General features: G+C 34.8%; 1 protein-coding gene across 1 annotated transcript in view; it reads right to left on the bottom strand.

The window, feature by feature from the left end:
- Nucleotides 1-18,279, bottom strand: part of PCDH17 (protocadherin 17) — an 84,880-nt gene that overhangs the window by 53,535 nt on the left and 13,066 nt on the right. The window contains exons 2-3 of the mRNA XM_062020492.1: nt 3,068-3,126; nt 2,722-2,894 (exon numbers count right to left, since the gene is read on the bottom strand). Coding sequence (XP_061876476.1) covers nt 2,722-2,894; nt 3,068-3,126 — 232 coding nt within the window. The remainder of the gene's footprint in view (nt 1-2,721; nt 2,895-3,067; nt 3,127-18,279) is intronic.

Below are 18,279 nucleotides of genomic sequence, written 5' to 3'. Positions count from 1 at the left end.
TTTTTTTCAAAAAGTCTTCTGCTTCTGTCACTGATAGAAACATAACTGCTGTAACACTACAGGCACAGTTTTTGTCTCATTATGATCGTTTAATTTCCAAGCTGTCTAGGCTAGCAGTGCTCAAAACTGTAGCTAAACTACTAACTAGTATTGCTATCATTCTTAGTATTGCCATGATTAGAATTGGACCTGTGACAACAGTGTTTGGAATTACATAAAGAAAATGTTAGACTCAAACGTAACCCATTTTAAATCAGGAATCTGAAGTCAACAACCTGAATTCCCAGGTAATCCTGATCATTTTCCAAAAATTCCAGAAGATATAACGATTTCCACTGTCCTAAAAATGGAAGTTAAACTTCTTTAAATATACTTAAACAACAATAATCAAGTCTGAAACTTTACTTGAAAATACTGAATTCCCATCCTTGTGCACAAGCCAGAATGTTGACAGAACCACAGTCTCTGATACTGCTTCAGGCACTGCTGTGGTCAATAGTTTCTAGCAAGCTGGACATTTCCTTTTCCTGGAAAACATTTTTTCTCTGAAGAAAATTAAACCCTTTCTCTATCTTAATCACATATCATATTTCTCACCCTCCTTCAACTTTATTTATGAATAGAGGAAGCAATTTTATTTATCTTCTTCCAAAAGAGAAAAGTTACTTTGAGCTAAGATCCCTAATCTTACTAAGCTCAATGACAAGCAATCATTATTTTATTGGGAACACCATATTGCACCACAATTGCCGCTGCAATGATCTGTTACCAGCAGGTTCACTTTTCATAATCTGACAATGATTTTGTTACAATACATTTGAGATGGAAGAGTTCATATAAGTAAACAAATGGCTACTATTACCATTTTTAATTATATTTGGGAGTGAAACAAAAAAAAAAAAAGAGAGAAATTAAAACAGTATTTTATCTTTTTACCCTAATTCTTTTTTCTTTTTTTTTTTTCTTCTCTCAGCAAAAAAGCTCACATAGACAATCACTGCTGCAATACAGTGGCTGACAGTACTTAACATTCACAGTTTATGTGTTTATTAAGAATGTGAGGAATTTATGAGAGCCACTGGAGTAAGCTGTTTCTTAATGAATAGGGCTCCTCATCTAGATATAATCAGTGTAAACCTCCATATAACTCTGCATTACAATGAAAATGAGCAACAGGAATTGTTAGCTTAATCTTCTTATTAGGGTTTTTATATTTAGACCAGTATTGGACTTGATACTTCGGACACACCGCAATATTATCAATTCTGGATGCACTATACTTTCCTAAAAAAACATATTTTTAATGTGAGCAAATATTTTCCTAATGAAACTTTTAAAATTCTGGAACTCTTTCATGGCTATACTTGATAGATAGAATTCCAGAAATGTTGTCTTTTTCGTACTCAAAGCTGAGAAAATTAGTCACGCACTCAAATAGCTTCTCAAAAAAAAAAGTCCAGTACTGCATCTTTATACAGATCAATGTCCAATTATAAGCAGAGAGTTGCTATGGCAAAAGGTCATGAAAAAAAAAATCTTTCTAGTGTTTATTACTTGGAAAATAAGGTCATATATGAGGTCAATCTTATCTATATGTACAGAATAAATTATACTGCAGTATTCTAAATATCATACACAGCAAAAAATATATTGCAGTCTCAACTTAATCAGAAAAATTAAGTTGAACATGAATTTCCTGATGACCATGCTACAGACCAAAATGGGTTAAGAGGCAAAAAATCTAGATACAATTAATCAACACTTAATAAAGGATAACCTCTTATTAAGGCTGACATGTTAACAATCTTTTTATTGTCTGTAACTGAACCATCTTCCCCAAAATAAACTAAAATAACACTAAACATACAAAACATTTTAAAATAGTTTAGTGATACACTTCCATATTTCTCACAGCTTAGAAGCAAAACATGAACACACACAGTGCTGGAGTGCTTGGCCTATCTGATGTTTTTAAGAAAAGAAGCATCTCTTCTGAAATCAAAGACCTCCTAATTAGATAAAACACATGTGGAAAAAAATTAATTGGACACAGAGTTTGAGGAAATAAATATTCTTGTTTGCCAGAATGAATGCTTGCAGAGAGCGCTGTCATTGTCCTGATACAAGTCATTTCACAGACACTCATCTTCAGTACATTCAGAGGGTATGAATGAAATTATATTTAAAATCAGATTATAATATTATTTGGCACTTGTCACACTGCTATTAATTGTGAAATCAACATTACAAATAGGAATATACATCCATGAAATGAAAACATCTTCTGATCCATTTTTACTTTTATCTGATATCCCAAGCCTTTTTTCTTTTCCTCTTCTTCAAACTACATGAGGAATGTAAATGACTGGTATTCTTTTATCTCTTGTAGTCACGTCTAGTTTGAATTTCCAAATCATAGTTTGGCAGGACTGTATATACTATACCACAGGCAATGCCAGTGGAGATAAAGTATATTCTAATCATTTTAGAAAAGTATTATTTTTTTTTTAATGTACTTTGGATACTTGTGGTTTCATTTCATGTTTATTCTGAAAGATACTAAGCATTCTTTGCTCTGGGCTAGCTACAAGATTTACTGTTTTCTCTGACAGTATTATCAGTGGGGCTATTCTACCCAGATAAACTGCAACTGCAATACTAATAGGTTTATAATGACGGTTTAAACTCTAGACTGTTGTAAGCATTGGAGGCTTCACTCACCTTGTTCAAGCGGCTGGCTTTTAGCTGAAGTAGTTTTCATCTTGAGTGCCTCCCTAACAGACATGTCACAGCAGGAGCCTTTGTTAGTGTCTTGGTCACTGTCAGCCTGATCACTGTCCCCATGCCCGCTGTCCCTCAAGCTGGCTCTTTCTGGATCCTTGAACGTGGAGCTACTGAAATACATATTAAAAGAAAAAAAATAAAGAAGGAAAAAAAAAAGAAAAAAAAAAGAGAGAGAGAGAGAGAGTTGTATTTACTTGTTCTAAGTTGAATTGTACTCACTGGCAAAGCAATTTTGACAAGAATGCAAATGGGGAAGCCGAGAAAGTTATTTAATAGGCCTTACCTTTGAACAAACTGCTGCCTGCTGCCCATGTAATTGGGCTCTGCGGGAAAATTGTCTGTCTGTGAAAGAGAAGGAAAAAAATACGTATAGTTGTACACTGGACAAATCTCCTGCAGAGCAACAAGATTTCCTAGAGGAGAAATGATTAATAATTCAAAAATTCCCTTAATCTTCAGATTTGTACATTTTAATTAAATTGGAAAATGCTGGCATGTAATTATGTGCTCAGAACAATTAAATGATTCCGGTCCACAAATTACCTGCTAAAGTAAACAATGAGGCTCCAATAAGTGGCATTCTCTGTTAGCAACCTGACAGATGACATTGTTTATGTTTTCTCATTAGTCAGATATTAAGACTGATGGTTATTGAGAATGAGAGAAAAAATTACTTTTCCATAATACAAAAGTGAATTATTCTATAATACTAATTTTTAATCAAAATTACATAATCTGCTGGGATTCTCAAGCCCTTACTGCTGAAATACAATTTCATATATTGCTATGTTACTCTCCAATTGAGGAAAACAAACAAACAGAAAAAAAAAACCCAAACCAAGAAAAGCTGCAGTTGATTAGCTGTATGGTTTCTCAAATGTTACTGAGAGTGCAAGTATGAAGATATTTGGGTTTTCTCTCTTTAATTTTCATCAGTATTAATAGCTATGTGAGAATAATGAGAATAGTACATGCAAACAAGAACATTAAATTATCATTATAGACAAGCAATATTTAAAAGAAAATACTTTCATTAAATCTGTCATGATTATAGTTTTAGTATCTTGAGCAAAGTAGCTGTAGAAGCAGAAGTATTTACAGCATCCAGACCAACATGGAGCCCTGCCAAAGGGAACTGAATTCCCCTTGTATCATCAGATGAAGTTCTTTGGGAGAGAGAGACTGTATCTTTCACAAAACTCTATATACTGTACATTCACACACGTAACTTCTTCTTGCAGCTGACCTAGTGACAGAGCTTCTACTGTTTTCTGGATCACTTCATATCACACCACTATGCTTCACAGCAGCTATGAGTTTTACAACAGCATCTAGCTTATCAGTATCAGTCTCACATGCAGCACTCAATTAATGGAGCAGAAGGCCCAAGGTAAGGTTTAATGTCACACGACAAGTGTTTACACAAGGGACTGGTCTCTTACATAATTGTTTTTTCCTGCTACTTCCCACTCCAATTTTTTAGATTTGTTTTGGTTTTATAGATAGGTAGCAATTAGAAATATTTGCTACTTCTTGTATAGTTGGAATGTTGTAACTTGGAAAAGATACATGAAGTTATACCTGAAATATGAAAGTCACTGTTGTTTGCAATAGAAAATAGGTAGCCACCTGACAGCCTCAAGGTACATGCAAAATAAATGCTCTTATATACCATGGATATCTTGTGTAATTTAGGGAAGAAACAGAAGATAAAGAATTATCTTCTGTTTGTCACGTATGAAGTCAATTTACACTGTACTTTCTTCTCATTTCTAGTTAAATCCTTTGGTCTAAAAATTAAGATTATAGCACACATGTTAAAGTTTTGAAGTTGTTTCTAATTTAAGTGTGGAGCACATAGCATTGTATATGCCATTACAAAAATAACCTGCTGTCTTATCAGTGAATTTTATTTTATGATAAACTGTACAACGGAATGAGTTTTTACTCCTCTGTTTTGAAAACAGCATAAAACATCTATACTTACAATTCTAAATGATTTTTTTATCATATCAAAATTTCATATAATTTAAAAATATCTGTGTTTATATGTAACTAGAGACTTACTCTTCAGCAGCATTATTAAAAGACAAATTTGTTAAAATTCTTAAATACTTCCTAAGACATGCAAACATTATGTTGTGTTACAGGAGAATTCTGAAGATCTGAGACATCACACTCAGTTTTGTGTCACTGCTTTTTCCCCAAACAACATTTCAGAAGCTGATGATTTCAGCTACAGGTATCCAAACGTTAAAAATCTAACCGCTTCAATTAGGGGACAGTTCAGTGTTTTGCATTTTAAAAAAGACAAGATTCTGGTTTTAGTATATGCAAATAGAATAAAAACTTGTCTTAATTTTTGATGTTTAAAGTTTTAAAACCAAACACTGAAAACAAACAAACAAAAAAAAAAGCAAGGCATAAATATTTCAGTATTCATATGTGTAATCTCTTACATGCAGCATGTCATATTTTGGAAGTAGCCTTAATTCTACCATTTATTCTTTTCTTGTCACAAAATGTAAGCTAAAGTCTCTTATGTGCAGCAAATCTACCTCATACATATATACATGCAATCATTGTGACACTCACAAAGCCCAATATCTCTCAACCCAAATAAACCTTTACAGTTACAGAATTCATGTCTATTTTCTACATGTAATGTCTAAACTATAGATGCTCAGGAAAACTGACCTTATACTTTTACTTATATAAGACATCAGCCTTCTCCTAAATACAATTGCTACTAGGATCAACATTTCCATTTTTCATGTCATTGTCAGGCAAAATGCTTGGTATAAACTGCCTTTTCATCAATTCTCTGCCATTAGAAAAGTCTGACTTTTGCCCTGGAATTAATTTCAGCATCTTCTTAAATATGGTGCTAAGAACCTACAGATAAACTTGACCACAGTAAGAACTGCTCATCCTTTTTGTTTCTGCTTTTTTTCATAGTTAAAAAAAAAAGCACTTCTGACACACTGGACTAGAAAAGATATAAATTTTAAAACAGATGTTCTGACCACATCTTATCTGCCATCTGAAAGTGGAAGCTGCTTCTAAGAAATTTTGTATTTATGGTAATCATGAATGATCTTTAATTTGACAACTATTTGGCCTATTTCCTTCATATTGTCTTTTGCGGCAATAGAAACGCTTGTGTAATGTAAATACTTGACAACCATATACAGCCACAGAGCTCAGAGTTGAATACTTTTCCTCCTTCTCTGAAAGCATTAGGCCTCCTCCTATGAACTTTAAAAGTAGGATTCTTGGGTTGAGCTGTAACAGAGCACTCTGAGATACAGGCAGCAAACAGAATTGCCTCGTGTATATTAACACCTATAAAAAGGGGAATAATAAACCATTTTTTAATTTTAAAGCTGGGCAGTTTAGAGAAATCTTAGAAAGGTAAACATCTGTTTCACAACAGATTAGAGAGAGATATGATTGTGATTTTTTTAATCTTAGTTGAAGTGAGAGGTCATATTCTTAAAATTTTTACACTTCAACATCTATGGCAATGGTATTACATATTTCAGCTCATGCATTAATCATATATCTTTACACTGCATAGCTGTAACTATAAGAAATGAGTACTACTTTAAAAATCTGTCAACAGCAAATAAATGATGTGTTCTCTGGATACACACTCCTTTCTAGGAAATCAAAACCACCGTGCCTCCATTTTTTTAGGTAGATTTCAGTTCAACTGGAGATAGCCATCTAAAAGCTAGTCACCTACTCTAAGGAAATTGGTTAAGATTCCTCTGTAAGCATGAGACATACGAGACAGTTTGTTTTGTTTTGAGCATCTAGCTTTAGATACATGCTGCTTCTGGAAATTACTTTCACCAATAAATCAAGGAATTTAGATGACCAGCACAATGTTCAATGTAATAGCTAAAGCTAATTAAGATGCATCCTATCATAAGTGAATGACAGAGAATTACAATTACTGTCAAATAACCAAAAATTACTTGAATGCCAGCACCATTAACCTCCCAAACAAAGAATAAAACAAATTCTACTCTCTCCCACCTCCAAGAAAATGTCCAAAAACAGTGAGTCACTGGAGAAACAAAATCACCAGAGTTAAAAATTAAAGAAATGTTCTCTGTCTGATTCCAGGTTGAAGGCTGGATTATCAATTAAGTCACCAAATACCAAGATGCAAAGTACTTCAGTAGGAAGAACATGTTTGGACAAATGATATGTAAAAGTAAAGCAAAACAAGAACTATTCACTGCTTGGTTTAGTAGTTTTGTCTGGGCCAGCTTTTGGTAGTGGGAGGCTACAGGGGTGGCTTCTTTAAATAAATAGTTGCCAGAGGCTTCCCCTGTAGCTGATATAATCACAGAGTCATAGAATCATAGAATGACAGGGTTGGAAGGAACCTTTGGAGATCATCTAGTCTAATCCCCCTGAAGGAGCAGGTCAACCTAGATCAGGTCACAAAGGAATATGTCCAGGCAGGCCTTGAAGACCTCCAAGGAAGGAGACTGCACACCCTCCCTGGGCAGCCTGTGCCACTGCTCCCTCACCCTCACAGTGAAATAGTTTTTTCTTAGGTTTAAATGGAACTTTTTGTGTTCCAGCTTCATCCCATTATCCCTTGTCCTGCTGCTAGATACAATAGAAAAAAGGATGCCACAACCTTCTGACACTCATCATTTAGATATTTGTAAATATTAATAAGATCCCACCTCAGTCTTCTCTTTTCTAGACTAAACAGCCCCAGTCCCACAGCCTTTCCTCATATGAAAGATGTTCCAGTCCCCTGGACTAATAGGGCTAATGATAGTCAATTCTAAGACGGACCCACCGCTGGCCAAGGCCTGGCCAATTAGTGATTGAGGTAACACCTCTGTAACATATTTGAGAAGGGGAAGAAGTTGCTGCAGAGTTGCTAAACTGCAGCAGCAGGAGAAGGAAGTTAGAATATGAGAACATCTCTGCAGACACCAAGGTCAGTGCAGAAGGAAGGGGAGGAGGGTAGTAAGGCCCTGGAAGAAAGATTGGTCTGTGAACTGTGATGAAGACCATGCTGAGGTAGCTGTGCCCCTGTAGTCCATGGAGGACCCCACACTGGAGCAGATAGATGCCCGAAGGAGGTTGTGACTCCTTGGGAAAGCCCACACTGTGGCAAGTTCCTGACAGGACCTGGGAGCCTGTGGGGAGAGAGGAGCCCATGCCAGAGCAAATTTGCTGTCAGGACTTGTGATCCTGTGAGGGACTCACACTGAGCAGTTGGTACCTGAAGGACCGTTTTCCCTGTGGATGGCCCAGTTTGTGGAAGTCTATCTCTCGTGGGAGGAACCTCACTCACACTGTAGCAGTGAGAAGTGTGAGGAAGCCTCTCCCTGAGAAGGAGCAGCAGTAAAGTCCATCTGTAATGAGCTGACTGTAATCCCCATCTCTCATCTGCTGCTTCACTCATGATGAAGGAAGGAGAGTCCTGGAGGAGGGAGGGGTGAGAGGAGGTGTCTTAAGGTTCGGTTTTATTTCTGTTTTTCCCTATTCTGATTGTTCAGTAATAAATCAAACCTTTTTTCCCCAAGTGGAGTCTGTTTTGGCCTTGATGCTAATTGCTGAGCAATCACAGAACCATAGAATCTTAAGGGTGCCATTGGCCTTCTTTGTCACGAGAGTATATTGCTGGCTCATGCGCATCCCGCTGTCCACCGGGATCCCCAGGTCCCTTTCCCTTACACTAGTCTCTAAGAGTTCATTCCCCAGCCTGTACTGGTACATGGAGTTATTCTTTCCCAGATGCAAGACTCTACCCTTGCCCTTGTTGAATTTAATTCAATTTCTCCCCACACAACTCTCCAGCCTGTTCAGGTCTCTTTGAACGGCAGCACAGTCTTCTGTTGTGTCAGCCACTACTCCTAGTTTAGTATCATTGGTAAACTTGATGACAGTGTCCTCTGTTCCCTCATTAAAGTCGTTAATGAGTAGATTGAACAGTACCAGTCTCAGCATTGAGCCCTGAGGGACTTCACCAGATATAGACCTCCAACTAGACCCTGCCCCATTGATCACCACTCTTTGCTTTATTTTCTTTCAATCAGTTAACAATCCACCTCACTACCTGATCATCTAGACCACACTTCTCAGTGATATCCCTATCCTTATATCGATTCACTAACCTCTCATTATATTTCTCTCTTCCCTGTCCAGTTTAGGAGGGGGAGTGATAGAACAACTTGGTGGGTACCTGGTACCCAGCCAGGGTTAAACCACAACTCCTGGTTAGATATCAGAGAATTAAAGCCTGTGCTGTCAACATAACTGTGCATAGCTCCCCTAGAGAAGAGGTCCTATTTTTATGTCTCATTTTCACAGACTAATTGAACTGGTTTATTTCCAATGAGAGTGTGCTGTTAAACCATTCAATAGATATAACTTTTCACAATTACTACAAGAGTCTCTTAAAAATACTTTCATCCAGGTACCTGTCCTAATATGTGATCCGAGAGTAAATTTGAAATTTTAAGAACACTGTTATTACTGCAATGTTGCAGAAAAATTCCTGAGGATTTCTATACATACACTTAAGACATGTTTCTCAGGATGAAGCTCATAAAATATACCAGTTTGAAAGAGATCAGAATGCACATAAAGATTCCAAAAGCTGTCAAAATTTTAAGAAAAGCATTACTAGCTTTCAGAAAATATCTTACACTGATAATATTATCTTTTTCATTGGTGAGTTGAAGAGGAGGAAAGAATACTGAAATTAAACCTGTATACGATGGTAGAGAACTTTATAAGGCTTCTGCTTCCAAGAATTTCTATAAAAAGTAGGTTATCTATTAAAAATTAGATGTTCCTAGCTATTTCCCTTTTTAATTCCCTTTAATTAAAATCTTTGTTGCACCATATTTCTGAAGATTTCTAGCAATCTTTGTTGTATTCCATACTGTTTGAATAAAATTAGAGAAAAAAGAAAATGTTGTCAATTCAATAGGTCTCTCTCCTGAAACAAAAAGTCTCTTAAAATGAAGATGACTAAATGAAAAAGACAGAGAAAGTGAGAAAAAGAGACACAGAGAAATATAATATTTAAATATTCTTGACAAATTATGCCCAGAAATATTTGTCATATTAGGGAAAGATTTATTCTAAAATGTAATAAAAAAAAAGGACTTAGACATTAATCAGATTTATGAATATTAGAATACTAGAATATTCCTTTTTTTTTCTCAGAACTACAAGACCACATATCACATTTTCAGAAGTGTTTCAATGCAACTCCATTTTATGTAGGTGTTCATACCTGGAATTATAATAAAGTAAAATGTCTTTACTGACTCTCCTTTTAAATTAAATATTAAATGCAAAAGAAGAAGTATAACATCTCTCCCTTTATCAGACCGCCATTTAATATCTCACTTAAGTAAGTATTTTCTGTGTCTCTTCTTGAAAAGCTTATTCACCCTCCCCTCATGAAACAAAGATCTTATGTAATGTCAATCACTTTTGAAGGCAACATATATTCTGCAAATTTAATTTTGAAAGAGCAGACAATAGTAATTTTCTTAGAAAGAGTTAGGGTTAAACATAGTACAATCTTTCACAAAGACTCCTCAGTATAAGACTGAGAATGTGTGTACATATTTAAACTGAAGTAGTAGTTTTTGATTTCATAAGACTTTCTCCAATATGTATTAGCTCATCAGCAAAAGAAAAAAACAAAACAAAACTGGACATAAAGATCTTATAAGTTATGCTACCTCTTTTTTGTTTTAAGAAACCTTACCTAATATGTGCTCTCCACTCTCTCATACTTTTGAAAATGTTTTTTTTATTATATAATTTATATGACATTTATGTATTTGAAAAGATTCACATTTGCTGCAAAACATGCATTTTGGTATTAAAAGATCCACAGTGAATTTCTGACATATGTGTCAAATATGTGTCATTCTTCAAAAACACCTTGAAAACACAGGACAACAAAGACAGCTAGATGCACAGGGCAATATCATTCACCAGGCTGCTGTACTCTTCCTTGAAAAGTGTTGGTAGCTTGTGTTTCCTCTTTCTCTTGAATGAGAAAAGCAAAACTAGGAGGGAAAGAGATGCTATTCAGTCAAATAAACAGAGTGACTCCTGAAAAGTGAAACTCTAGGGACAGAGAATACCATCCTTTCTTGTAGGTGAAGGAATACTAGTTTCCCTACATAAATGTCTAGTTTATGTACTATTTTCTCTTATCAAGTATCATTTATTGCTTAAGCTTTCATATTAAGGTATTGCAGATATTTCAGTTATGTTTGTGCTACTGGCTTAATGGAAACAAATTATTGAATTTCTACAACAGTTTATTCTGCAATGTACAAGACACAAAAATGGCAGAAGCTTAGACAGTAGGGATTTAATACAATGCAAGCATTAGAAGTCACAAGGCCCCGCCAAGCTTTCTCTCACCTCATTGATGGTTGCATCAAGACTAAAGATTGAAGAAACTAAAAAAGTCACTCTACAGAGATGCATTTTTAAATGACTGTGGTAAAAAAGTAGATGCGACAGACATTCAAAAGATGAAGTGAAAATAGATCATATTTTTTTAATATTAAAGAAAAGATTACATTATTTTAGTAACAAATTTGTTTCTTTATCTGTGGCAAAGTTAGCTTAACCAAAGCTTCCAACTCCTTTGCCAAAGGAAATTTAGGATATGAGTTTAATGGAAGATCTCTTTCCCTAAGAAAGACGGAACTAGGAAAAAGTGTGGAAGCTAAATCCAAAACTTCTTTCTCCTGAAAAGGTAATCAAGAATATTTTCTGGAACTGAAATTGTTGTTTGTTTCACAATGGTTTCAGGTTTCTGAAATTAGTATGATCTGGGAAGAGAATGTAGAAACTTGTCAAATGAGACTAGGAAAAAGTAATTATAATATGGGCTCTTAAGACGAACTAATTTTTGGAAAAGGGGAAAGATCAGAATGTTGGAAGAGATGCCAAACATCACATCACATACAGAGTTTGAGCTGAAAATACAATAGCTCTGCTTCTGCTATCATGGTATCAATAAATAAACATAATGAAATTCATGACACATTATTGCATTGCTCTGTATTGCCTCTATTCATTTAAAAATGATGAACACATTTAAAATAATTCACAACTTGTCAAATGCCTGTGAGCAGTGTAGTTAGACTGGTGCTTTAAGAGGCATTTATGAAGATCTTATAAGAAAGCTTGATACAACTTATATCAAAATAAAGATGAAAGTATGGGAAAACAGAACAATAACTACTTCACCTGAATCTGCTAGTACAGTTGTATCCAATATATTTACACTGTTCACCAGTGATATGTACTTGCTGAAGCGACTTTGTCAATAAAAACCACATTAAGAACCCTTTGAAAGAGCTTCCCCGTCAATTAGGTTGTAGATACATTCTATTGCTCCAGTTTTCCTGTCAATTTAATACACTGGATCATATTAACAGTACTGGCTTGTCAATAAGGTAAATCTGAATCCTATTAATGGAGTTATACTGTCAATATAATCGGCTTCCTATTTATCGAGCTCCTAGTATTTGGGAAAGCTATGAAATGAGATTATAAAGTTAGGTTACATACATCTGTCTCCATATTACATAAATATTTCAGGAATTGTATCGGGATGTGTAAAGAAAAATATGTAATCACTTTTTTCCATTACATAAATGTCAGATGACAGAATAGTGTAATTGTTTACTATTGCTAAGAAAATATTAAATCATCCTCATTTATCATATTATGTTTCCTGCTTGCTCTAAGTAATGCTGTTTTTTACCTGAGACAGTATACTTGTGTGCCACACGTACAGAACCACTAAGAGATATATTCACTTCATCCCACTTGTACAAGATAGTATCTGCTCCAGAAAATAAAAGGGAAGAGATAAAGCATAATTTAGGAATAAAAAATGAAACGTTCTACAATTTCAATTCTTATTTTGTCCTTGTGCTGTGCAATATAATCTTGGTGGAACTCAAGCTTGTAAGTATAATTCTAGTGTAACAGAAACCCCTGAAAATAATTAATAAGAGGTAGTAGTTCATGCATAAAAAAAACCAGCAGAAGTTCAGCAAGCCTCCTATTTAATAGAACCTTTAATGAAGTTGAACATTAGTTGCTTTTAACCATATTCAATATTAAATAACTACTTTTACTGATTAGCAGAATATACAACAGACCATTAAACCTGATTATATATAAAAAAAGCTTTTGCTTAAAAAAAAAAGAAAAAAGAAGAAAGTAATTGCATTAAAATGTATCTTGTATTCTGTTATAAAATTAACTCTCTAGGTCTAGCTTGAAAATATGGATTTAAAAAAACATGGTCCAAAATGACAGTTAAAGGTCAATGAATCAAGTTGCCAATTATATTTTCTGGTAGCAGATGGGTGCAATGAAACCCGATGATTGAATTTGAAACGCTTTAATGCACCTTTTATCTATTGCTCCCACCATGTTGAGTTTGCCTTAGTATTCCTAACATACTATGTTTACTGCTTAACAGACTCAACTACAACTAACTAGAATGAAATCTGCATTTATTATAATTTTCGGCTTATTCAAACAATATCATACTATGAAACCAAAATAACAATAGATTTGGGAGTGTATCTTTGATACTACTTGTGGGTTGGGTTTGGGGTTTTTTTTAGTTCAATATACGTGTTAAATATGAAGTCTAGAAATTACGACATTCAAATCAAAGGGAAACTTACAAAAAGTGTTCCTTGAAATTTAAAGAGGTGACCATTTGTTATAATCTGTTTCAAAACTGGTTTTCTCTCCTTGTGTTTAGAACCCTTTCTTTCTGTATGAAAACAACCTTATCTTTTTTTCCTTTTCCTCATGCACACAGGTTCTGCAGTGCAATTGTGAGCTTCTGGCATTTGATTTTTAATTTTAAGATGTATCTGAAAGCTCTTACTCAGCAGGAATTCCCAGTGAAACCAGTAAGTGTTGTAGAGTTTATCTTATTCTTACCACTGCTGCTTTCCTGTTTCTAAGAGCAACATATCACAAGTGTTTTCTGAACAGATAAAAGATTATAAATACTGCAGTACAGTGGAGAAAGAGATCAAATTACGGCCTTTTAACACTGACAGTTTTGTACTCATAATGTTTAGTAAGGAAAAACTGAGATACTGGATATTCTGAATCTGTTAAGTTTGTGTTAACATCTATCCACTATGTTTACCTTCTTCCATCCAACCCATACTCTCACTAAAGGCAACAATAAAACTCCCACAAGCCATGACCTGAGGTCCACTGAAATCAATGGATGTTTTCAAATTGGTTTCAATAGCCTTTGGATCGGTCTCCTTACTTCAATTATGGGATAAGCAAATCTTTACATAGTGTGCTACATTCCCACAGATGCATATGTTGTATACTGAAGAAAGCTGCAAAGGAGCAGGAAGAAGATTATAATAGTGATAGAAAATGAGAAGAAAATCTTAAATGCAATGCTCCTTTATCCCAGCATACGGTCTCCTCTATGGATGGCATTTAAAAAGATACATAGTGGCAGTGACAAGGAAAGGTGATTAGCTAGGAAGTAAACACTGTATGTGGCACAACACTCCAGTTCTACGTTTCTTCCCTATGGAGTGAAAAAAATTAGCAACAAAGACAAAGTAGGTCTTGGTTGTGAAGTCACGCTGCCTGCACAGAAAACACACATAAAGACGAACACTGAAGTTTTCTTCCTAGATAACAGTCAGAAGAATAGAGGTAAAGCCTTTCCTTTCCTTTAAAGCCTCAATCATATCCCCTTGTTCTTCCTAAAATCCTACCCAGAAAAAAAGATTCTCTTAAATGAAATAGAAATTGGGAAGAAAATTGCAGATTTTAAAACTTACATTGTCACCTTCTAATTTCTTATTTAGGTCAAGTAACACTTTATTTCAACATTGTGTTAAATATTCCCAGCAAAGTGTTCTATAAACATTTTGTAATGGGATACAGAGCTCTACTTTCACACAAATACCTTGGCATAATTATTTTGTCTTAGCAATAGAAAAAGACACACCATTAAATATGCTGCCAAAATAATGGTTGAATATACGACAGAATAGTAGATCATGAAACTTTACAGCCTCCCATGCCAGTGCAAGTAGACTTTCAAATGTAAAATGGTGATGAGTTGATTTATTATTTGTGACATAAGATAAATAATTTAGGCTTGTGCAAATTTAGCAAGAGGTTCTGTCCCTAAATATATTTTAAAACCATAGTAGTCATGTGCCTATGACAAGGTACTTCATAAAACAGAAAGTTTGGTCGAATACGTCATGAATATAGTAGCAGTGGTCGAGTAGACATGGATAGAAAAAAATAAGGCCTTTTGGCTATAGGGCTCTGTATAACGATCCATAACTCTGTCATTTCAATGTTAAAGAAACCTAAAGCAATGTCTTCCTAGAGCACTCCACATTAAGCAGAGAAAAACAAAAGAGAAAAAAAAATCTTTCTTGACAAAATCACCTCACCTAGAACACAACACTCACTTATTTAGATACACTATAAACTTGTTGGTGTTTAAGAGCTAACTTTGACCCATAAATTCTTAACAGCAGAGAAAAAATGTTCTGGATTACCGCTCACAGAACAGCTTGCTGTATCAAGACGCTGAAACCAGATTTTTGCTGTTAAAATAAAGGTCCACATAAGAAATGTACTCTGCAAAGATTCTAGAATCAGGAAGAGTCATTTTTCTGTTCCAAACCAGCATTAGTTTGTCAATATCTAGGACACTGCTGCAAGTTTCACCAGGGATAGAGAGACTGAACGTGAATGCTAATATTTGACTGTGAGGCTACTTAGAGTGCAGTGAGTAAATTATGGATTTGCCTCTGTATCTAATTAGCTGGGTGCTCACCCAGCATGTGAGCACTTCTTTACAAATAAGAATGCATGCAATGGCAACTGAAGGATGCATATATTTTTTTTTTCTCAGTTTAGGGGGTTTTTTTAAGCCATGAATTTTCTAAGAAAACAGTTAAAGCAACCTTCTTTAAATACTATCCACATCACAAAAGTCCCCAAGCCAACAATGAGAAGTGTGTGTGTGGGGAAGTGTCTTTCAAAATGGCTAAAGGAAATGCAACAGGAACAGAGCAAGAAATTCCAAACAGAAAGTCATGCAAGGAGGGAAAAAATATAACTTGCTGAGATTAGTCTTATTGCTCTTCCTGAATATTCAAACTGAATAAAGTGTAACACAGACTAATGCTGCTCCCTGCAGGTGGATCATGAGCCCACGTGAAGCCACATCAAACTTCCAACTTTGAGGAATTCAACATGGAGTTAGGTGCATTGAGTGATCTCCAGAAGCAGAGCCTTTGCATGCAATTCTTGTACAAATATGCACTCAAACGTTGTTTTCAAGTAGAAGAGCTCATTAGAAGATGAATTAGATTATTTCCATAGAACATTATTCTTTTGCAGAATTTCAGGGCCATCTTAACTTAAGCTCTTTCTGAATAAACACTGCATTGTGCCATTTGGAATAAATCAGAAGCCATATAATACTGTGGGACTACTATATATATCCTTCAATTCTCACATAACTTAGCTGAAAATTCCTACTAATTTGTAAACTTGGGTTGGTTTTGTTTAAATCTTCTAGGGCGTAAAGCAATAAAACACCAAATGCCCTTCTAAAATATGCTAAGATCAAGAGCAAACCCATTAACTTTCCATGAAAATAGAACTAGGATCTTACTCCTATGACCTTGTGTATTAAACTTCAGCATAGAGACTTTCCAAGGTAATAGTAAAGAGTCCTACTCCTAAAGATTTATGACAGGATTGCTGCTTTAACCTTAACCACAGCATAACAAATAGCACCAGTATAATGATAATCCAAGCCACTAACAACTTTAAGAATGTGCAAGGAATCGACAGATACTGGCAGGAATTAATCTGCCATTTTCACACATCTGCCCAAGGGAAGTATTGTAATTGCAAAAACTTACTTTTAGACTGCTGAGACTCTTAGTAATTATGTTTCCTTTTTAATAGAAATAGCCACAGGTAGTAACAAATTGGGTTTTGAGATGGGGAACTGGGCAAGCATTCTAACCCAAATTACTATGTAATTGTCTTTATTATAAAACACTATAGAAAACCTATGGCTCAAAGTTTAAATCAGAACAAAACCTTTCCATTAAATAAACTCTTCTCACAGCCATTCAACATGTATGCCTATTTCTTCAATTACTGGTATCAGCAAGACAAGTATGACTGCAAGAAATTTCTATTTATCTAAAGATCTTTGCCAATAACAACCAAAATTCCTGAAGCTTACATTTGCTTTGCAAAACTAACTTTTTCTTGCTTTACTTTCATACAACTAAAGTAGACTAACAAGTAGGTCAAAATCTGGAAATCCAGCTATTTGTTCCTGAGGTTGTTTTTCAAGTATCAGGGGATGAAGAAAAGAGTGTGTATGGTCTATATGTATTTTAAATGAACCAAAAGGAAAGTTTTCCTCAAAATTCTGGCAGCCTGTTTGAAACAAAGTAGCACAGGAAAGTACTTAAAATTAGTTATTTCCTTTTTGAAGGAATTATTATTTAGTTGTTGTTATATTATTGCAACAATGATATATGTACTGTTGGGAAAGATTTTGTGTATATATATATATATTTATGGTCACCAATGAATAAATAATATAATAAATTAATCCAGTTACTTCTGCCCCTTGTAATACTATATTCTATTAGGTCTGAAAAGGAGCTAAAGGTGGTTTAAACAGGCAAAATAGATTTACAGATTTAGACAAAATGAAGACTATATATTGAAAGAAATTTTGTTTTCCCCTCATTTTCATCTAATGGATGTAAAGCTGACTGATATGTTCCTTGCCTCAGAGCTACGAGATGCAAATTATTGTCCACTTTTTAATACCTAACATTGCTGAAGTTAGTAATTGAGAGCTGATTATTGTCACATGCCATGCGACTGATATCTCTTTTACATCATTACTCTCAATCCTGAAGTCTGATACTGGATTACACAGTTTTAAGCAAGATGTATAACTCCGTTATGAAATGGAAAATGAGGTCTTTCCTTACCTCTACCCTTGCCTCAGAAAAAAAATAGCAACAGCATTTGTCTCTAAACTTCATGCTTTCTAAATTGCAGTGAAAGGTGCAGTTTGACAGTATCTTCCAAAATGCTGTTACACAGCTATGTACAGTATGCAATATTATTTGCAATATGCAATATTATTTGCCACAATATACAATATATTTGTGACCTGATCTAGGTGACCCTGCTTCTGCAGGGGGGGTTGGACTAGATGATCTCTAAAGGTCCCTTCCAACCCCTGTCATTCTATGATTCTATGATTCTATGAATATTAAAAAAAAAAAATTTAAAAGAAAGATGAAAATGGTGTCTTTTATCCAGCTAGATAGTTCATTTAGGTCCACACTACTCACATATTTATCTATGTATCTCCACACGTGC

This window comes from Colius striatus, chromosome 1 (assembly GCF_028858725.1).
Source record: "Colius striatus isolate bColStr4 chromosome 1, bColStr4.1.hap1, whole genome shotgun sequence".
In the NCBI taxonomy this organism is placed as follows: Eukaryota; Metazoa; Chordata; class Aves; order Coliiformes; family Coliidae; genus Colius; species Colius striatus.
This window is presented reverse-complemented; position numbering and strand designations above follow the sequence as displayed.